This window comes from Actinia tenebrosa, unplaced genomic scaffold, assembly GCF_029948245.1.
Source record: "Actinia tenebrosa isolate PJP-AT-01 unplaced genomic scaffold, QUT_ActTen_1.0 PGA_scaffold5__44_contigs__length_20552954, whole genome shotgun sequence".
NCBI classification, from domain to species: domain Eukaryota; kingdom Metazoa; phylum Cnidaria; class Anthozoa; order Actiniaria; family Actiniidae; genus Actinia; species Actinia tenebrosa.
The window spans coordinates 19,883,062-19,905,141 of record NW_028292582.1 but is presented as its reverse complement, the minus strand read 5'-3'; the positions used below and the strand labels follow the sequence as shown (position 1 = coordinate 19,905,141).

The 22,080-nt window shown below is 36.2% G+C and overlaps 2 protein-coding genes across 2 annotated transcripts; both read right to left on the bottom strand.

Annotated features, from left to right (window-relative positions):
- Positions 1–564: 564 nt before the first annotated feature.
- Positions 565–10,508, bottom strand: LOC116290244 (WD and tetratricopeptide repeats protein 1). Its single transcript, XM_031697252.1, has 8 exons — positions 10,164–10,508; positions 9,979–10,062; positions 6,657–6,703; positions 5,918–6,029; positions 5,247–5,434; positions 3,176–4,015; positions 1,784–2,016; positions 565–1,210 (listed from the first exon to the last, which is right to left on the bottom strand). The coding sequence occupies exons 1-8, from the start codon at positions 10,209–10,211 to the stop codon at positions 645–647; spliced, it is 2,118 nt and encodes a 705-aa protein (XP_031553112.1). The 5' UTR covers positions 10,212–10,508; the 3' UTR covers positions 565–644.
- Positions 10,509–11,499: 991 nt separating this feature from the next.
- Positions 11,500–21,980, bottom strand: LOC116290243 (dnaJ homolog subfamily C member 8). Its single transcript, XM_031697251.2, has 9 exons — positions 21,917–21,980; positions 18,815–18,916; positions 18,285–18,341; positions 17,827–17,893; positions 17,355–17,449; positions 16,391–16,459; positions 15,705–15,796; positions 14,848–14,923; positions 11,500–13,997 (listed from the first exon to the last, which is right to left on the bottom strand). The coding sequence occupies exons 1-9, from the start codon at positions 21,959–21,961 to the stop codon at positions 13,872–13,874; spliced, it is 729 nt and encodes a 242-aa protein (XP_031553111.1). The 5' UTR covers positions 21,962–21,980; the 3' UTR covers positions 11,500–13,871.
- Between the last annotated feature and the right edge of the window lie 100 nt (positions 21,981–22,080).

The following is a 22,080-nucleotide window of genomic DNA, read 5'->3' as shown; positions in this document are numbered from 1 at the left end:
GGCATGGCTAGCCTGCATAGCTCAGCTCTCCCCTCCCCTCATTTCCTCTCCTCCCCCCCTAGGGCCGAGCTACGCAAGCTAAGGCATGGCTACTAGTACCCCTTGAGATGGTGCAGGGAACTGTCAAGGTGACTATAAAACAATTTTGGATTCATAGAAATATCAAAAGTGTATCAAGATGTAGAATATTGGGCATTCTTACTTACAAAGTTCTTTTTTTATTTTTGAGAATTAAAGTCTACATCCTAATTAATATTTTTTACAGTTCAGATGGAGAAAATAAGGAAAGCAATGATTTTGATCATCAAAATACCAAAAATAGACATTAATTTTAGCTTTTACTTTTAAATGTGTTGTTAATTCTAATTGCTTAGGAAGAGGAAGTACTGGGCAACAGTTATTTACTTTACCACAGGGAACCCAAAAACCAGAATTTAACCACCAACTGTAGATGTGTCCCAGGCCTTTTAGCTTTCCTTTTTGTTAAAGAAGTCTGGGAACTAATAAGTCAACCTAAGGAGGGAGGGGTGGGTGTCAAAAACTTTAATTCAATCTTGGGTGAAGTTGTGTTTAGAGATACTTATGAATTTAATATCATATTATTGATAGCTTCAATCTAATAACAGCAATAGAGAATATTAGCGTCAAGCTGTGCGGCACTGTACTGGATTGTCATCATTCTCATCATCGTCAACAGTAGAGAATCTTGTCCGATAACCCATGTTCATTAACATGACCTCTAGCGGGTCAGCATTCATTCGCTTTTGGTTTGCTCTTGCAGCAGCCTCAACCTCCTCAACTTGTCGTCCTTCAGCCTTGCCGTCCAAAGGTCTAGGACCCCATAACCGTATGACAGGGTCTATACCACTTGTTGCTAGGAGACAAATAGAAGGGTGTGGTTGTAAGCAGTTGACGATCGAGTCGTCACCCTTAAGGACACGGAGAAGGTTTGTAGTCTCTTTATCCCATAAAAAGAAAGAGCCATCGTCGCTGCCTGCAACAACGTATTGTCCATTACTCCCAAAGAAATTAGCTTCTTTAATATCAGTCGTTGTGTTGCAGTGTCCACAGAATCGCCTGCTGTAGTCATAGCAATAGGACCTGAATACTCTTTCCTGGTCTGATATGACACTCATTCTTCTCTGTCGACGGCGGGATGACCCTCCTTCTGTTCTAGTGTTCTTATCTGAAGAGCCGTTTTCATTAGGTTCTGAGGAATTAATACGAATAAAATACTAATATTCAGCATGTAATTATGAGTGACGACAGACAGACAGATTGCAATACCATAAAAATGGTAAGGAAGATACAAGGACAGACTGATGCAGGAATATATAGTCCAAGAGCATAGTAGGAACATTGTATGGATGGACTTTGATACTATCAGATAGAGCAAGAGGATGGACAGACAGACGTTAGACATGCAGATACTATCAGACAGACAGACAGCACATATAGGTGGGCACACATAGGTGGACTCACAAAGAGAAATGACAGAAATATATGCTTCAAGAGAATGGACAGACAGACAGACAGCACATATAGGTGGGAACACAAAGAGAAATGACAAATATTACAGTATGCTTTAAGAGAATGGAAGGACAGACACCTATGAATGGGTAGACATAGAGACTAACAGACAGACAGACAGCACACAGATGGGAAAACAAAGAGAAAGGACAGAAATATTACAGTATGCTTTAAGAGAATAGAAAGACAGACACCTATGAATGGGTAGACATACAGAGACTAACAGACAGACAAAAAAACAAACCCCATGTACCTTCAGTCTCTGCAAAAGCAGCAGCTTTGATCTCTCTTTCCAGTGTCTTAGCAGCAGTACCATCAGCTTGTTCAGGGAACTTTGTTTTGAACTGATTCAAACAGTACTGAGCCTCTTGGCACCAGCGCAACTCATACAGACACCTTGCTTTCCTGAAGTGTGCTTTGGTATTGTGTGGGTCTAAACCCAGGGCAATATGACAGTCACGTAATGCCGCATATATATCACCATCCCTGGTTGAAGTTTAAAAATGCCTTGATGTTAGTTACTGCCGCTTCCATTGCTATGCAGCCACCCCAGATAAAAATTGTGATGTGCACTTTGCAATAGACTGCCGTCAATCAATTCAAAAGGCGCCAAAACTTGTCGATTGCTTACAAGTATTATGAGCCACGCTCACCGGGCCGATCCAGGCCAATCTAAACATGTGTAAATGACGTCAATTTGTTTGATTGACGGCAGTCTATTGCAAAGTGCACGTTACGATTTTTGTGTGGAGTGGCTGTGTAGCAATGCAAATAGCGGTAACAGTGGCAAAGTTACTAAAAATACTACTGGAATATATGCATTGCCAAAAATATCTATATCCCTCCACAAATTGGGAACAGACCATTTTCGAGTTCCAAATTACTGCCTTGCTCCTTGATTACAGACTCATTTACTCAGGGTTAGCCTCATATCAGTGTCTAAATATTCACAGATGCCAACGGTAAAGAAAAAATGCATAACTTGACTGGAACACTTGAATATTCTGCACAAAATAACCTTGACTGGAACACTTGAATATTCTGCACAAAATCGAGACTAACCCTGTGTAAATGAGTCCGTAATCAAGAAACACAGCGGTAATTGCCCTATAACACTATGACGTCACATCAAAACAATCTATCATCTTAATGCTCATGATCATGGTCGCCAGAGGGGGCAAAATAGCAGCAAAACGAATTAAATCACAATAAAAAATGGTTAATTAGGCTGGGAAAGGTGAGAACAGATAAATGTTGTACTAAATATCCCGAACGAAAGAAAATTTCGCCTAAATTCCTATCATTCTTGCCCATGTAAACAAGCTGTGACGTCATAATGTTATAGGTCAATTTGGAGCTCAAAAATGGCCTATAGAAATTAGGAGGTTTAACCCTTTATGTTTCAAATTATAAGGCAAAATCTAGAGCTTACTGAATAATACTCTTTAAACTTAAGGGCCTCTTTGGATTTTGGCAGCTTGAAAGCACGGTCCCCTGTGGGGCATTCTCTCGTGTGGTGGTGGGGGGGGGGGCGGGGAAGGAGGGTCCGAGGAGGCAAGCAGTAATCCTCTTGCAGGTGGCAAGGTAATAATTTAAATAATATATAATTTAATAGTATTTAATAATAAATTCTGCATTTACTTACCAGGCTCGTTTGATGTAAGCTGCAGCACGGTTAGCATAAAGAATAGCAGAATTAGGAGCCAGACTGATAGCCTCATTGTATGCATTAACCGCAGTCCAAAACTGCTGCTTACAAAATGCTTCATTTCCTAAAGCCTTTAATTCTAGCGCCTTTGGCGGCAGATCCTTGCGTAGACTAGAACTATTCAAAACTTTATGTCCATTGGTTGGCTTAGATAATAAGAGAGTTTTACCATTCACTGGCAGAATTTTAAATCCATTGGTAGTTCCATTAGCAACATTAGAATTATTGTCACATGTAGCAGATGACATACAGTCTATGACATCCTTAACAACACCATTGCTCGTAATAGAATCACTGAGTCCATTAAATTGTCGATAGCCTACAACTGATACGGGTTTCCTTATGTCAAACAAATAAATCTGCTCTCCACCAAGATTTACAATCACTTCATTGCCGTCAGGGCTGAAGTTAACATATGTTGCAACGAATGCACGTAATGGACGAGGGAAGTCCTTACTCAACCGAGGGGGTAAATGACCTGGTGCAAAGTACTTGACGCAGCCTACAGGAAGTCGAGCTTCCTCCAGACTGGTTGAACCTCCGTTAGTAGCTTTTTGTTCCAGCGATGAGTTTTGTGTCGATAGCATTCTGTGATCATATACACGCACAAATGGATCATTGCATCCTACGGCCATTAACTCCGGTCGAACAGGATTGATTGCAATGCACTTTGCTTCTGCCATTGCACCAACATGAACGTTGAGATTAATAAGTACATTTTTGCAGTTTTTGTTGCTGCTGGAGTTACATGAATGAGCTTGACGAAGATCAAATTGCCTGGAAAATAAATTTAAAAAAAATCACTTAAACAATAAATTCCCACAAACTGTTTTCATTGCTACGCAAAGATGGAGACAACAGTCAAAACATGGAAATCATTCCCAAGAACTATAACATATCCATTGGTCCTTGTTTTAATGAGGGTCGCACTTAACACTCAGTGGCTAACAAACCTGTGGCCCTCGTTCGATGATCGAATTTTGGAATTCAGGAGCTGATTTTTGTGGAGGGAGGAAAACTGGAGAACCCGGAGAAAAACCCTCAAAGCACAGGAGAGAACCAACAAACAATTCTACTTACATGACACCAAGCCTAGCGAGGCTCAAACCTGGTTTGCATTGGTGAGAGGTGAGCACTCTCGCCACAATGTCACTCATGCTTCCCATTACATACTCTAAAAATGATCTATTTGACTAGCGGCAGTCTAATGCCCAATGTATGTCCATGTTGCTACTGTTGCATGCAACAATGAAAACAGTGTGGTACATGTTATTTATTTAATTATTATCCAATGGAAGAATTTGTGGTCTGAGGCAAAACGTTTTTTGTACTTTCAATGTTTACATGTAAGTGCAAAGTTTTTGTGGACTGATTGTTCAGAAGTATTCTCTTCCTATGAAGCAGGCAATATACTGTCAATTCAAAAAATGTTGTCGTCAACCAACTCAAGTCTACGCGACTGGACCGAAAGGAACTCTGGGTAGCAATCATTGAAGCCGAGTTGACTCCATAATTTTATCTGACTAGTTATGCCTTGTTTACAGCATGAACCTTCGTAGGCAAGCGAGAAGCGTTGAAGGAGACTTTTTTTTAATGCCTTCATATTTTCGGAATTGTGAACTGAATATAACTACTTTGTTTTTCTTTCCCTAAACCCGAAGACATGCATTTGATGGATTGTTTCTCACCATTATTATTTTATTTCTAGCGCGCGGGAACAATTAATTCAGAACGAATATTTAACTGCTTCAGTGATTTTTACCCATATTCCTTTCGCTCCAGTCGCGTAGGCTTGAGCCGGTCGACCACAATGTTTTTTGAATTGACTGTATATTATCTAGTAAATGATCGAGGAGAATTTGCAAATTCATCAGAATTGCAGACAAAATGAATGAAAATGCAAATAGATTTATTTATGAAAAGCAATATTTCCTGATAACATTTTGATTTCTAAGCAAGAAGATTTTAACTGTTCATCATCAGAATGACATTCTTTCCTGTATGATACCTTATCGTGCCATCCTCTGATGCACTCCATAACATATCAGGTGAATTGGGGGCTACGGCAAGTCTCTTGACACGCCCAATGTGACAGTGAAATGCACTTGTGTTCTCTGCTTTCTCGACACTGTGGATACGCACTTTGGCATCAGCAGCGGCAGTTGCTACAATTTCATCGTTAGTGCATGGAAGGAACTGAAATGAACAGCATAAGTAGTGATCACGTTAGATGCTTATAATAACCGATGGACATTTTTAGCTTGGACAGATATTTTTCTATTTTCAGACCATTCGTTATTCCCTATAATATTATTTCTTTGTTTAACACTTGCTCATGACAAGTCCCATAAATAATAATTATTATATGGATGCAACTCGTTCAAGCAAGAGATTCTCAAGAGATTCATGTTTTCTCAAGAGATTCATGACACATGGTCTGAAATGGAAGAAATGAATTTTTGAAACTAAAGTTTGGAAAATTTTCCAAATAAATGCATGTGTCTAGCTTGTTAATGAGGCTTTTGATGCACGCAATGTGTTAGTGCCAGGATACATTTATTTGCAAAAATGCTTCAGGTTTAAAAATAATATCTTTGTCATCTTAAGGGCAATCTTTACAAAACTTTGTAATTTTACTATTTTCAATGTGAAATTTGAAAGTTTTGCTTTTTACTCTACCTTAACAGAGAATATATTTCCAGTGTGTCCAGTGCTTATTGTACATAACTTTCTCTTGCGCAGTGGTTCCCATACAATTGCATTAAGGTCATCAGAACCTGATGCCAATAGCCTGTTAACGAACAAGTTATTTATTCATTTTTATAAAATAATTGGGATAGTACGCGCGCTACGATTGGTCGAAAACCATGTTTGATGAGGGTATCAAAACACGTTCGCGTCATTTTAGCGCGCGCGAGTATCGCAACTGTCAGATTTTAATCTATCGTGTGCGCTCATTGGTCAGTTTGAAAAAGACAGCACATAGGGAGAATTTACTTAGATTTGCTTTTTTTCGATCTTTTCGCGAGTTTGTTATTTTATAAAACAAATCAAAAACAGTTTTCCGCTACGCATCGTGGTTTCCTACGCTCCTCTCGTGTTCTCCCAACATCCTGCATGTTTTGATCAAAGTATCAAACATGGAAAACTGTTTTTATCTGTTAAATTAGAAAGGAGATAAAATGTAAAGGCAGGTGTAATTCATTTTACTTTGATAACCTGAAGCGTGATTGCCCAAACCTTTCGAGCTAGGGGCTCGAGTACAAAGCCCTCGAATGTGTACCATTGGCACCTTCAGACTATCAGTGCTTCTTTCAAACCATGTGAAATTTCAATTGTTTGCTTGGGCTACCTGTGGTGAACCCCTCAGGTTTCTTGAGTACATTTAAAGAAAGTTAGGCCCTTGAGCTATACTTACTGTCCAGTGGAGTTCCATTCAAGACAGTTCACACATCCAGTATGACCCTGAATACAACAATTAATTCAAATGAGAAAATAGAAGAATCAAATAAATATGTGCAATTATGCATTGGTAGAATGGGTGGTGTAATGGTCAAGTTTTTGCCTTTCACTTTTGTGGTCCGCGTTCGAGTCCAGGCTCAAGCTGGATCACATGTGAGTTAAGTTTGTTTAATGTGTTGTTTGAATGTAAATATAGAATGTATTGGTAGAATATGAGGTCGGAGCAAAACTCACCCCTCTATGGTGCATGTCAATGGTTGTACAATAATAATAATTTTTTATATAAAGTAATACCTAAAATGTATGTTTTTAATAAAAATCCCAATGCTAAAATAACACTTTTTTTAGATAATCTTATTCACAATATTCTTGATATACATAAGTCACTTTTCATGAGAATAAAAGAGCAAAAGATAGGCCTGCCATGTTGGTTTACATAACGAAGAAAGAAATCAACGTCAAGTCATTCGTAAAAAAAGTCATATTATACACAATACATTTAAGATGTCAAATGCAATACCAAAAAAATATTCTACCCTGTAAATATTTAAATTGTGAACAATGTTGCACTTCTATGAATAGAAAAAGGATTCATCAAAATTTTTTGACATAACTTTTTTCTTATTTTGATCCCAAATAATAATATTATTTATTATATAATTACCAATGAAATATCTATTTTTCTCTATTTCGAAAAATTGATATCTTCACACGTGAAAATAACATGTCATTTTCACGTGTGAAAATAACATGTCATTTTCACGTGTGAAAATAACACCATTGCGATGGCTATTCAAAAATACAAGGAAAGAATTGCCTGAAAAAGCCAAAACATATTTCATTGATAATTATATAATAAACAGAATATTACATGGGTGCTTGGAGATACGAAATTTATCTTCTCATGTTGAAAATCTCTCAGTCGTTTGCTGCGCTCACTTGTGAGAGATCTTTTCAACACTCGAAGATAAATTTCGTATCTCCGCGCGCCCATGTAATATCCTCTATTTAATGTAAAGAAATCATGCATTATTTTAAAGGGTACAGTGTCAAAAATGAAATCTAAAAAAATTCAGGATTTCAAATACTCTAAGAGTATTTTTAAGAATCATGACATGGCTGTTTTTCAGTCACATCTTTCCTCTCAATAAAGATAAATAAAAAACAATATTGATGACAAAAAATAATTTGTAGAAGATATATATTGGGTAAATGGTTAACTTGCTTGATTTTTGATTTGAAGTGCTTGTTTTTTGAGAAGGAAAGAGAAAAGGAAATATTGGACTACAAACAAAATCTTACTGTCTGCATGAGTATTGACTGTTATTAAGTAAGATCCTTAAAAATCTTGCAACATGCAAGTAAAATAATAGTATTTTTTATAATAATAAAAATATAATAATAACAATAATAATAATCATCATCATTCTCATCATCCTCACCATCCTCACCATCACCACAGTACTATCATCATCATCCTACCCTCATCATCACCATCATTTCAAAGAGTTACAGTCATAAGAATCATTTTCAATGATTATTCTAATTTATAGTATCTGCCATTATGACAAAGGGCTATTAAAAAATATAAAAACCATTAAAAACTATATTTTATCCGTTTACTGGCTTCGGGAAATACCCTTCCACAACCTGCAATATAATAATCCAGATCTTGTACCACCACCCTTTTATCACTGGGGAGATTTCTTTAGTAATTTACTCTTTATTGTTTTCTTAATCTGTATTAATCTCTTATCTGCTCTTGTAGCGACAACCACGTGTAGGAGGAGTGTGATCAGAATAGTGGGTGTTAATGTATGCAGTAGCTGAACTCTAAAATCAAACAGGGCATGGAATTATTAATCTCCATGATGCAAAAATTGTAAGCAGTGAGAAGAATAACTACAAAAGACTTGGAAGCTTGGTACTCCATAAAAGATTCTAAGTCAATGAACAACTTTCTGCTAGCAGCGTCTCCCTCATGTGCGATCCAATGGAGGGAGACTCTGCTAGCAGGGAAAAAAATGATGCAAAAATCGTAAGCAGTGAGCAGAATAACTACCAAAGACTACTTGGAAGCTTGGTACTCCATAAAAGATTCTAAGTCAATGAATAACTTTCTGCTATCAGAGTCTCTCTTGTGTGCGATCCAATGGAGGGAGACTCTGCTAGCAGAGAAAAAACACTGTATGAAGCTTCCAGAAAACATGTGGAACGTTTGTATGGGACTCTAGCGCGTGTAATAACACCAACATTTAAATATGTGTGCCCAAATACTAATGGCACACCAATTGAAACCTCTGTAAAAATGTATCAAAAGTTCTGAGGCAAACAGTTTAAGTATTGAAACTAGAACTTACTATTTTTTTCCAATCTTATCTTATGGCATTTCTTTTTTCAAAGAGTGTAGCTTAGAAATATTGGCCCTGAAATATCCACTGCACATGGTCCAAACATTCGTTGGAAAATATGTAAATATTATTGACCCCAAAACCATGATTTTTATTGCCCCCAAAGATAAATATCAGAATATTGCTGATATCAGAATATTGCTCAGAAAAATAATAAAGATTTTTACCGCAAAGATAAAACCTGGGATTTCGTGTATATATAAATTAAATCCCCAAATCGTAGAGAAAAAATTCTTATAATCGTAATTAACAAGTTGTGGTCGTTAAGAGAGAGTGATATATAGAGAGAACAATTAACACTCTAGGGAATAAAATCCAGAAATACCAGACGAATTAGGATTCGAAGTTTTACACGAAATTGTACTCACGAACAAATTTTTGATCTGAAACTATTAGAGATTACTTTTTGGGTAAATTCTTTCAGAGTATTCGTATGATTAAAGCAATTGCGTATTTTTTTACAATAATTCAAAGACTCAGCCGACAAGAAAACAATATTGTAAATTAACTTAGCTGTCGGCTATAATTCTGGCACGCAACACTTGATGGATGAATTTTTAGGAATATTTAAAGAAGTAAACAAGAGATGAAATCTTTGTCTGTCCGCTCACGAAAACCCTAATAATAATCAAGTTTGGGATAATTAAAGACGAGTTGTTTTAGCTCATTGTGATTGAAAGAAAATGGGTTGTGTTATGAGATAGAGTAAGGAAAACAGAGGATTTAGAAAAAGTATTTTTAAGTTGCGTGCATCGTGGGTACTGACAGTAATGGCTATTGACTGAAGACAATATAAAATCACAGGTTTTTTAGAGGGATTCTTCCACTATAACACAAAAGATTCAAATGAAGGCAAGACTGACTTACCTCGAGTTCTGAAGTCAAACCAAATCTTTCAGTAAAAGAAGGAACAACATGCATTTGGCGTTCAAATCTTCGCGTGATCAGCGACTGTACACAAAAACCAGACCAAAAAACGTTTGGAATAAATTAAATGTTGGCATAAAATAAAATTTCATCACGTTAGAGTTTCCGAAACGCTTCCTACTTACGTCAGTCTCTCTTCTGTTCAGCCAACTTGTTATATTCTTACTGTTCATGGTAGTAAACAAGAGTGTTTACAAGACTGAAAGTAGACTTTTCTTCTCCCTTCTTGTCGAGAGCTGCGTTATCTAAACTTTCACAGACACGAACCCCCAAAAAATCACGGTTAAACTCCTCTTCCCATCGTGAAACTCACCCAGCGCGTTAACGGATTAATACTCTTGCCAGACATGAGGGATTCGAGGTTGAAGCATTAAGTATTGGGAATATTTTGAGCATTTCGCTTATACACTTTTCTGTACGGTGAATATTTTTGTTGGACGAACCAACATTTCTCCAGCAGGTGGCTGGGTAACCAGGCCTTGGTCAAATGCACCATGGGAAACGCCCTCTCCCTAATGTCACGGAGACTAGCCTCAGAGTGCGTGCAGTACCTATATCCCTGGGGGGGTACTCCGCCAGAATTTGGGTAGGGGTGTTCCGCTGGGATTCTGAAAGGGGTACCCTGTTTATGATAAAAATAAAATAAAATAAGAATAATAAAAAATTGTGGACCCTGTTTATGACAAAAGATATCATTTATTGCAATGAGTTCCTGTTTCAATAAATCATCATGTCATCTCGCGTATCGTTTTTTTAAGACCATAATAACCAGTTTCGGTCAATACGAAAGTAGTATCCCTGAACATGACAGGAAACTCAGGAAGAACTTGGAACTTGAGTGAAATTGCATGCCCTGTTTATGATAAGAAGCTCAAAAAACCATACCCTGTTCAGCGGATCATCCCCGTATAGTCCATATATGGGAGTACTCCCCCGGGACCTATATAATGTTATTCCATCTCTTATACAAATAAAAAGATATAACTAGCTAAAAACTACCTTTTCATCATTACTTATACAAATATATATTTTCAAATTCCTAGAAAAAGTGCTCACAGCGTTTGTTATCATGACAGACCTTTTTGTTGGTAGACTTTCAAGAGAGTCCTGAAGGAGTAAAGTGGGAGCTGGAATTCCCCTTTTTTGGCTGGGAAAATGGGATTGTTTTCACTGGGAATGGGATTCACAAACAAAACAAAAAATCAATCAAAAAATGGGAATGGGATTGAGATTTGAGCAAAATATAGGCTGGGACTATGGGATTTGGTCAAAATGGGGGCTGGGAAATGGGATAAGGTTTTGTTTCTGTCCTCACATTATTTGCATATGAATATAGGGCTGTAGCCACAATTTTCTGATTGATCCGGTTTTCAGCTTTCTTACTTTTTTTTGTTTTTATTTTATTTTTTCCTGAAAGAGGGTCCAGTTTCAACAAGACCAACTGTACTGGTGGCTACGGTCCTGCATGGAATATGTTTCATTTCAAGCTTCACAAACAACATGCACTGTTGGAACATGCAACATACACTTATGAACATGCAACAAGTCCTTCACCACCAACCCACCTTTTTTGAAATATGTCTATACCAAACAAAGGGGATACAAAAACACTCTTTGGGGAGTGGACAAAATATTCCTTAACCCTCTTAAAATTGACCAATAAAACAGCTGATGGAATGATTAACGAAAGCAAGGAGTACATCTCCATGTTTTTTTTTATATAACCATGTAAAGACTATCTTATCATAAATAGCTAGGACTAAGATATACACACATTAGTTTCAATAGACCCTTTTGAATTCCTAAAATACCAAAGGTGTTTATAGTGGATCACACATGTACACTAGAATAGCCTTATTTTAGCATGAAATATTTACAATTACTGTCTACTGCAATGTAAAGAACTAACTTTGAAAATATAATAGAACATTTGCATTGTGTCGTCATTAACTACAACTACCACAATCCCTTGCAGACTTTCTTTTGTTCAGTTAATAAGCATCAATAGACCCTTTTGAGTTCCAAATTACCACTGTGTTTCTTGATTACAGACTCATTTACTCAGGCTTAGCCTCGATTTTGTGAAGAATATATATGTGCTCTAGTCAAGGTCTGCCAAGTTTCAAAGTGTTCGTATTGTTGAAGTTGTGCACTCTTTACTTTACCGTTGGTATTTGCGAGTAATTAGACACTGATTCAAGGCTAAGCCTGAGTAAATGAGTCTGTAATCAAGAAACACAGCGGTAATTGGAACTCAAAACTGGACTATTGCATTTTCATGGGGCAATACAAATTTGAACAAAGAAAATTGGCAAAGTATTTTTGTAGTGGCATTCAAATGATGTCATCATGCAAACCTCATACAGACCCCTTTGCAGCACTTCAGAATGCAGCTCAATTTGTAGGACATTACAATAGGTTTTCAATTCTCCTGAGATCGAAATTCTTTTGTTTTGTCCTCCAAGTGGAGCTCCTTTTACGCCACATGCAAGGGTTCTATTCCACAGACTTTCACAAAAATATTTATTTATAATTTCCAAATTAAAAAAGGAACATTGAACCATCCAAAACAAAACTAATAAAAACAAAGATAAACTCTGACTATAACAAAGAACTCAAAACTGAAAAATCCATCTATTTACAGATATACACCGGTATTTGAAAAATGATTTCTATCATTGATAATGTGCTGCACAGCTCATATTTTAATAATCAGGTTAATGAAATAAATTAATGACAATAAATGCTAGCATTTGAATTTACGAAGAGTAAAATTTCGCTTTATGATCATGACTGAAATTATCCAAACGAAATACTGAGACTAGGCACCTTCACAGTCAGGGCCGTATCTATGGAGATTCATGAGGTTCACCACAAATGAACCCCTTAAATGACAACAAGGGACTCCCCTAATGAGATGATTTCAATTTTATCCAACCCTCATTATGACAGCCATGATATCATATGCTCTCTGATTGGTTATTTAGCATGCGCTATCTGGCGTCCAAAATTTGATGGGGCACACTGACATGATTGGTTAGTGCGTGCAATGTAATTTAGATTTCATTAAGAAAATTTTTGATTTTTTTCTTTTTTTTTTTTTTTTTTTTTTTTCATTAACAGTTAAAAGCATTGGTCATCGATTAGCATGCTTCCATCAAGTTTTGGGTGCACTTGGTTAATTGCTTGAGCACTTGATTGGAGGGTTTTTCTCTGGTTTCTCCAGTTTTCCTCCCTCTGCAAAACCAACAAGCTGAATTCTAATTAAATCTGTGAGTTTGCCATGCCCTGACTTAGATCAGCCCAGAGGTTGTTTCAGGGTTCAATCTGTGAGATAGCCATGCCCTGACTTAGATCAGCCCAGAGGTTGTTTCAGGGTTCTATCTGTGAGTTAGCCATGCCCTGACTTAGATCAGCCCAGAGGTTGTTTCAGGGTTCAATCTGTGAGTTAGCCATGCCCTGACTTAGATCAGCCCAGAGGTTGTTTCAGGGTTCTATCTGTGAGTTAGCCATGCCCTGACTTAGACCAGCCCAGAGGTTGTTTCAGGGTTCAATCTGTGAGTTAGCCATGCCCTGACTTAGATCAGCCTTCTCAAAGGGACCTTAAGCGGAATAATTCAATTATTGATTTATTATCAAAGTCATCCATCAGACTGTTTGATGCAAAAGGCCTATTGTTTCAATAATGAGAATCTTATAACAAACCTTCCAAAAAAATGTATGCATTGTATACAAAATCCAAATGTTAAGCAGCTGTTGTTTTGAACAGTGTTTCCATTCATTCCAGTTCAAGTATAAAAGAGTAGTACATAAAACAAAGACAGAATGAGGTATTAACGTTTCTCAGGTTTTAGTGAAGGTGGCCTGAATTCCTTCCTTGACTTTTTGTCTTTCTTTTTCTTTGATTTGTCCGTGGATTTAAAGTTTCTCCAACTGTCAACTCGCTCATTTCTACTTTCCTATTAAAGAAATAATTAATTATCTTTTAGTAGGCGAAGAGAGCACACATAAAAAAAAGAAAAAACTAAATGAACAAAAATGAGGAATATTGTATAGAACGGTCTGAACCCAGGAGAATGAATGTTAATCGAAGTATTATGATCACCCGGGTAGATGTAATCCTGAGAAGGACTGTTTGATGTGACTGAGGTTTCGACAACATTATTAGAGAGTTTTAGATTGACTTTTTTTCACCCCGCAAACAGCAAACATGACCACGTTTTCATCGTTTTCCTGTATTTTACTTTACTTCTTGCAAACTTTCTCACCACACACAAATATTTTTTTTGTTTTTCTACCACTTGGATTTTTTTGATATTCGTTTTAAGTAATTTAAACGAATTTTTCATTGGTCAACTGACGTTTCACGTTTGCCGTGAACGTAAATCTAAAACTCTCTATTATCAAGATTACATCCACCTGGATGATCGTAATACTTCGATTAACAAAAATGAGAAATAAAAAAGAAATAAAAATCACAAGAACAAAATGGTAAAGTGGACCTCTTGTTACGGACACCACCTAAATATCTGTCAGTAATATAGTCTCTCTGAAAACACCTTCCAGCAAAATCACTAAATACATTCTTTGCCTATGTGACTTATAGTCATATCAAAAGAAAAAAATTATTATGAAATGAATGTACATTAGACTTAATATCTTTCACAAAAAAGGAAAGTTAAGTGTATGATTTTCAGTCTTTTTAGTTAAACGTTTAAGGCAAATGGCTTCCCCTTCACTACCCCCCTGGGACAGTATTAGTTAGTTTGTTGGTACAAGACCAGTACAATACAAGAAAATGTTAATTACCTCCCACTGTTCTTCCCATTCCTTTTTTCTCTTCGTAGCCTCTTCTTCTTTGAGTTCTTCTTCCCGTTGTCTTTTTCTGCGCAACGTTATCAAATCATGATAATATTAACTGATTTCAAGCTTACAAATCAATACTCTTATTATCATTTCTTATGCTCCCACACTTACTAATACACCTATCACATATTCATTGTTCTACCTCTCTAGTTACTGTTGCTAGGTCGGGCAAGCTAAAATGTGTTTTTGATATATGGCATGGAACAGACACTGATTGAAAAGAATTGTAAATGTCTGTCTTAGGATAAATGCGCATTCTTAAGAAAGAAAATAATAACACTAAGAATCCTTATGAATTTGTTGGTTGGACATTCAGACTGTATTCCATTGGGGAAACTACCCATTGTTTGGGTGGACACTTGAGCATAGCCGGGATTGGTCTATCATCATTTACTGACCAGCTTCTTTTAGTTCTGATACATTATTAGGATATCTACTGCATCACCACCTTCACGATCCTCAGCTTGGGAGGCAGGATAAAAAAATATTAAGAGGGGAGGGGGAAAGCGTGACAAAATTTTTTAGGGGTGGTCAAATTAAGATGAGAATTTTCTTGGGGAAGGAGAGGGGGAGGGAGAGGAGGGAGGGAGAGAGGGGAGGGAGAGGGGGGAGAGAGAGAGGGGGAGGGAGAAGAATCACTGCATCATCCATTTTTTCAATAAAAAATATTAGCATATCCCTGTTTCATTTTTTCACTTCATGACACTATAACAGATGTACTATGAGAGATCATTCAACATGATAAATATTAATCTATAGTGTTGTTTCGATATTATTCTTTTCTATAGTGTGATCAATACCTTAATTCTGTTTCTTTAGCTTCCTTTGCAACTCTTTTCAGTTCATAGTCGGCAAACAGCTTCACTGTAACTGCATGATGGAACTTTCTAAACTATAAATAGATAAATAATAATAAATGATAAAAAATAAAAGAAAAAAAAATAAAATAAATAAATAACAATAAATAATAAATAAATAATAAATAATAAATAGTTAATGTAAACTATTTCTTATTGTCATGTCCATCTTAGTGTCGATATTAAGGTACAATATATTTCCTGTATTAATTTTTATTTTTTAAATGCTAGGTAATTTGCAAACACTGTTAATATCTGTGAGCTCAAGACAGTGTTACATAATTAACATTACTGCAACACTGCAATAGATATTGCACTATTTTTCACTATTCAGTAAAATATGAATTTAGTTTTGTTACACAGATTACAGCACTTCTCAATCACATGTGTGAAATTGTACAATTTACCATCGTGTCAAAGGAATTTTTTTGTGGATGTCAATAAATGACATTCCATAGGCACGTGCCCTTAAAAGCTTTGTGTGGTGTCCACCAAAACTCTATTATGTCTCAAACTTTTTTTTACCATTTTGCGCGTGTAATTGATGTAAGTGGTGTAAGTGTGAGCACTCAAGTGTGATTACTTTTAACTGTTATTAATTAATTCAAATTCAAATTCATTGATCATACTTTTAAAGGGTCATCTTCTTCTATTGAATCTTGTCCTTTTATTTTTGCTTCCTTTCTTTTTTCCTTTATCTAAAATTTAAGTATCAGCATTGAATGTTTGATCTAAAATGTGTCAAATAAATAATAATAATAATAATAATAATAATAATAATAATAATAACTTTATTACTGTCTCTATATCTTCTAGCCGGGCACAAGTGCCCTACTAATACTAGTTTTCCTGCAAATCAAAGTACCAGTAACACCCTGGATGCTTACAAATAATAAATGAATAAAAAAATAAATAAATGGGATTTAGCAGTGAAATTTCTACAGAGTAGAATTTAGGAGTTGATTTTTGCAGAGGGAGGAAAACTGGAGAAACTGGAAAACCCTCGAAGCACAGGAGAGAACCAACAAACAACTCTACTCACATACGACACCGAGTTCAGCGGGACTTGAATCCAGGTCGCATTGGTGAGAGGCGAGTGCTCTCACCGCTATGCCACCCGTGCTTCCCATCTACCCACTGGAAATTCCAGTTGGAAATTGGAAAGTTCCAGAAAACTAGGTCTTGAGTCCTAGTCCACATTTCTTGCTAATCTCGGTTCTTTCGGTAGAAGCGTGAATGTATCATTTTTCGAAAGTCAAAATTTACCGCTCTTCTATTACCAATAGCGAATGAATTTCCAACTGGATGGTTTGGTTTAATGGTAAGCACCCCCCTTTTCATCATCAAACATTGATTTAATCTAAAATGTGTCAAATGAATACTAGTTTTTAAGCACAGCAAGGTACCAGTAACACCCTCTAAATATGAACACCCCTCCCCTCACAACGGTGGATCCAGGGAGGAATAGGGAATTGCATGGCAAGAAAAATAATAAGAATAAAGACCTAAAAAGGATACTATGTAATGACCCCCTCAATAGGTAACAGTCACAAACTTGAAATTGTTTTGGATTTGATGCTGCATCATCTATACCTTTTCTACGATCATTGCATTAGCTTCATCTAATATTTCTTTTATTCTCTGTAATCTTTCAGGATCTTGTGTTGTTTTATAAGCATTACTAACAGCTAGAACAAAAACAAAGGAAACATTTTTAATTAGCACGCTTTTCAAGCCCTTGCAACCCAGACAGCTAAAGAGCTCTGTCTACGAAGCTGGGTAATGTTTTGGTTTTTTATCTGTCAAATTTTGGACAGTTTAAGTTAATTTTTGAATGATGGGAGACCAAAATCCTGCATCTAAAAGTCGTTGGGGTAACAGAATTTATTACAGATTGTGAAAATTTAGAATAAAATTCCTTCGAGGTTAAAGTTGTTGATCATTTTCCATATTCATTTATTTCATGATCAATTGTTGTTGTTATCATCGTTATTGTTATTATTATCATTATTATTATTATTATTCATAATAATATTATCATTATATTAGGATGTTATTATATTACCATCAAATGCTTTCTGTGCTCTTTCAAGATCCTCTCTGTTTTTATCGGGGTGAACTAAAAGTGAAAGCTGAAAAGAAAATGAATAAAATGAGGAAATTCATCAGGCATTTAAAGCTGCAATTATTTACTTAATCTTTATCATGAAATAGACTTTATATTGCATAAATCTAGAAAATACCTGTACCTTCCCCATAAAGGGAGATAGGAATTTCCAAGGGGTGTGGAAGGTCTACGGAAGGGTATATTTTGTAGTTCCATAAAATATCCATACCTCCCCCACAGAGGGGGATTGGAATTTCCAAGGGTTGGGGAGGGTCTGAGGAGGGTATATTATGTAGTTCCATAAAATATCCATACCTCCCCACAGAGGGGGGACTGAATTTCCAAGGGGTGGGAAGGGTCTGAGGAGGGTATACTGAGTGAACTAAATGAACCCCAAGTCAGGTTAACAACACTACCTTCTTATACTGTTTTTTAAGGTCCTCTTCTGATGAAGTTGGTAGTATTTGAAGAACCTGTAAGAAAATTAATAAGATTTATGATAAGTCATTATAAAATAATTGGGATACTATGCGCACTATGATTGGTCGAAAACCATGTTTGATGAGAGTATCAAAACACGCTATCGTCATTTTTAATCTATCGCGCACGCTCATTGGTCAGTTTAAATAAGACGGCTCGTAGGGAGAATTTACTTAGACTTTGCTTTTTTTCGATCTTTTCGCGCGTTTGTTATTTTATAAAACAGATCAAAAACAGTTTTCCGTGTTTGATACTCTGATCAAAACACTTGGGATGTTGGGAGAACACTTGAGAAGCTGGAAACCACTCCACTATGCGTCGTGGTTTCCTACGCTCCTCTCGTGTTCTCCCAACATCCTGCGTGTTTTGATCAGAGTATCAAACACGGAAAACTGTTTTTGATCTGTTAAGCCTTGTATATTTTGAAGATAAATAAATAAACCAATCAACACAGTTCAAGACTTACTTCATATGGATTTAAGTTTAAATACTTTGATCCTGGTCTGGTTAACCTTTCAATCTGTTGGGGACCAGTTAATACAGAGTCTCTAGTCTCTATTTCTTTGACCTAGGAAATAAACAGTATACCTTTAGTATACCACAGCATACCACATTGGCCAGCACATTGTCCAGTAAGACTAAGGTCGAACGTCGAACTATACATTAGCCGAACCTAATGACATCAAAGAAGGCCGCCTAGTTATCCATTGTTTCAATTAGGTTTGGCTCATGTGAATTTCAATGTTTGACCTGAGCCTAAGTCAAACATAATATTAAGTATATAGAGAGAGATTAGCATATATTAACATTATATTATTATTTGTTCATAAGTTTCCATATGCAAAACAAGTGAGTCCGCAAGCGAGGGAATAAAAAAAATATCAGGTTCCCAACATGTCATAAGTTGCTAATTAATCTCTTAGGGTGGATACAATAATAAAGCTCACAGCTTACAGAGAAGAGATATTGTGCCACTTTATTGCCCTGTAACTTCGTTGACATTTGGTGTCTATTATTTATCCCTTTCACTACTAGAGCGGCCAAAAGCGGCCAGCAGAAAGACGTTTTTGCTTTTTAATTACATATCCCCTAGGACATTTCTATTTGTTGAAACATGTGGGCTATTGATTTTTGAATCATTAACCAATCAGATTCTATCAACTGCTTTGGTGTGTGTTATAGAGCGTTTTCACTCACGTGAGAAGGCAGTCATAAACAATAGAAACTTTCTGCACAGTATTTGCATAAAAATAGAGTTCAATTCCCGGAGGATAGAAAATGTAATGTTATGGTACCCCATAATGGCCACTGTGACGTCACATGAAAACGCTCTATAAGGCATCAATATCTACTAAGCATATGTTTTTCATTTTGATATTGATAAATAAAAACACCCTAATTATGTTCCAGGTAAGCCTGGGTTGGACCCTTTTAGCCTCTAGTAGTGAATAGGTTAATTGATACAATATTCTGATTTCAATCGTTTATTGATAGGCTTGAATTTTACAAAAAACACTGTCATTCATTTCATTAAAAACAAAAAATTAATAACAGGGCTGGTCTGTTGTCAGTTAAGTTGCCGATACACGCTGCAATTCATTCTCACACTGGCAATCTCAAATTTTCCGTTGCATTGCCAACAGGAGACAATTTCAGCATGTATGCCCCACGGCTTTGGAGGGAATAATATCTTGCAACGCAAAAATTGTTGTAGAAAATCAAAACGTTTGAACTTTTCTCTGCAACATTTTCAGAATTGCACGCCTAAAAATAGCAAAAATTGCAGCGTCTATCACCCATGCTTACCTACAATACAATAATCCTATTCAGACTAGCCAATCAGGATTTAATACTGATTTTTACCCATTCTAAACATTTTTGATATGGTAGACGTTACAATTTTTCACTGCAACAAAATTGTGTCACCAGCATGAGAAAAAATTGCAGCATGTATAGGCAGCTTTATGATGATTTGCTAAATAAGTTTTAGGTGGGTTATACCTTTTTTCTGGCCAGTCAAAACTTTTAAGTAACAAACTTATCACTCCAAATTGAATCTGATAATGGACTATCACTCTTTCTTTCCGTTTCACACAATCTTTTTACTATCTAAATGGTTTCCTCTAGGTAACTTAAGAGTCTTAAAAGCAGTATAGTTTCAATTACCAGATATGAAGTAGCAAATCCGTACAAAATACACACGTAAACTTTATACAGCTTGGACTTAAGTGCTCAGCGAAAAATTTTAATAGCTTTTCGAGAGCAGCTATTAGGAGTAACCCTGTAAAACGCCATCATGTACTCATAAACTGCCCACTTCCCACACAAACTGGAATACATTGAAATTAAAATTGGATTTTGAGTGTGTGCCTGTGTGGGTTGGGGATGGGGTGGGGTGGGGTGGAGGAGGAGATGGACGTAGGTAGCAGATCATTCTTTATAGAACCAAGCATCATATTCATTAATGCAAGAGATGCTATTTCGCATGAATTTTAGAGGCATTTTTCAATGACAAATCAAGAGCACTGCAGGGGTGCATATTCTACTGAAGTATATTCTTTAGAAATACTAAAATATTAAAGCCGACACAAAAGCTGTTGGTTTTCAATTATAGAATGTAGGATTTAATGGAATAAGTAATAAAGGTTTTACTCAAATACTTAAAATTGGAGGAAGATTTTAGTAAGAAGTGGGTACATCAAGTTGAGAGACCAGTTGAATTAATTTGAAAATGATTTTGAAAGTAAAATTTGTATATTTTTACGACAGTAAAAAACATTTACCACTTTTCTGCATACAGACTAAAAGGCTGAACAAAAGTTTTTCTCTTCTGTCCAACAGCTCATAACTGCGAGTTGCCTAGCAACTAAGGTACATGACTCTTAAACACATCTCCACTGATAATGTCAGTAAAAGCATGGAACAGCTATGATAATGCACGATGAACAACATTAAAATGTCAATAAAGGCATTAAAACTGCCTATTCATTAAAGCCATTAAACTTGAAAATGGGCTAAGCTTCCTTACATATGGTACATAAGTAAAGGAGTGGGTGTAGATGATAAAGTTAAAACATTATTTTGGCATTCAATATATGATGTAATGCATATTTCTTTGATAAAAAAAGTGTTGACAAAGACATGCTATTTTTGAAAAAACCGCAAGTCGGTAGCATAAAGAAAAGCGATAGTCGTTCATGACGCCGGTCGAACCATATCAAACACCGGCAAAATGACTTCAAACTTATCTTTATTAAAAGATCAATGTTAATAACCGACATTTGAGAATAATATCCTTGGCTCGTACGCAAAGCTCCTTCATAACCGGTGATTGTTAAAATATATTTAGTTAGCGCCAAATATCTGACACAATTTCAAGTAAATGACAAAAAATGTCAAATTATGAGCCGTGCAAATGTGAAGTGGTCTCCAAAATATTCAAAAGGCGCAAAGCTGATGGAAAAAATCTCGCTAAAATTTACACCAGAGGTAAGAAATATAACTATTCAATATTAGGGGTTGTGATATTAATGTTTTAAGGGTTAAAAATTACGAATTTAACGCTCACCTCAGTCATAAAACTTGAAAAAGCTGTCTCTCCTTGGGCCGCCATCTTGGATTATCGGTATACACCGCTGCTCTAAGCTACCATTAACAGCAGTCGCGCAATATTACCCATGGGTCCTTGCGCGTTACGAATCGCAGTTAAAGCGGTAGATAAATTAAATTATC

Excerpts from the sequence above, each read along its gene's own strand:
- LOC116290243 (XM_031697251.2), bottom strand. The coding sequence starts at position 21,961 with ATGGCGGCCCAAGGAGAGACAGCTTTTTCAAGTTTTATGACTGAG. Across the intron at positions 15,797-16,390 it reads AAGAAGATGACCCTTTAAAA|TTTAGAAAGTTCCATCATGC; the intron begins GTATGATCAATG and ends ATCTATTTATAG. Across the intron at positions 13,998-14,847 it reads AATGGGAAGAACAGTGGGAG|GAAAGTAGAAATGAGCGAGT; the intron begins GTAATTAACATT and ends TTTCTTTAATAG.
- LOC116290244 (XM_031697252.1), bottom strand. The coding sequence starts at position 10,211 with ATGAACAGTAAGAATATAACAAGTTGGCTGAACAGAAGAGAGACTGAC. Across the intron at positions 5,435-5,917 it reads GAAATATATTCTCTGTTAAG|TTCCTTCCATGCACTAACGA; the intron begins GTAGAGTAAAAA and ends TGTTCATTTCAG. Across the intron at positions 1,211-1,783 it reads TGCTTTTGCAGAGACTGAAG|AACCTAATGAAAACGGCTCT; the intron begins GTACATGGGGTT and ends TTAATTCCTCAG.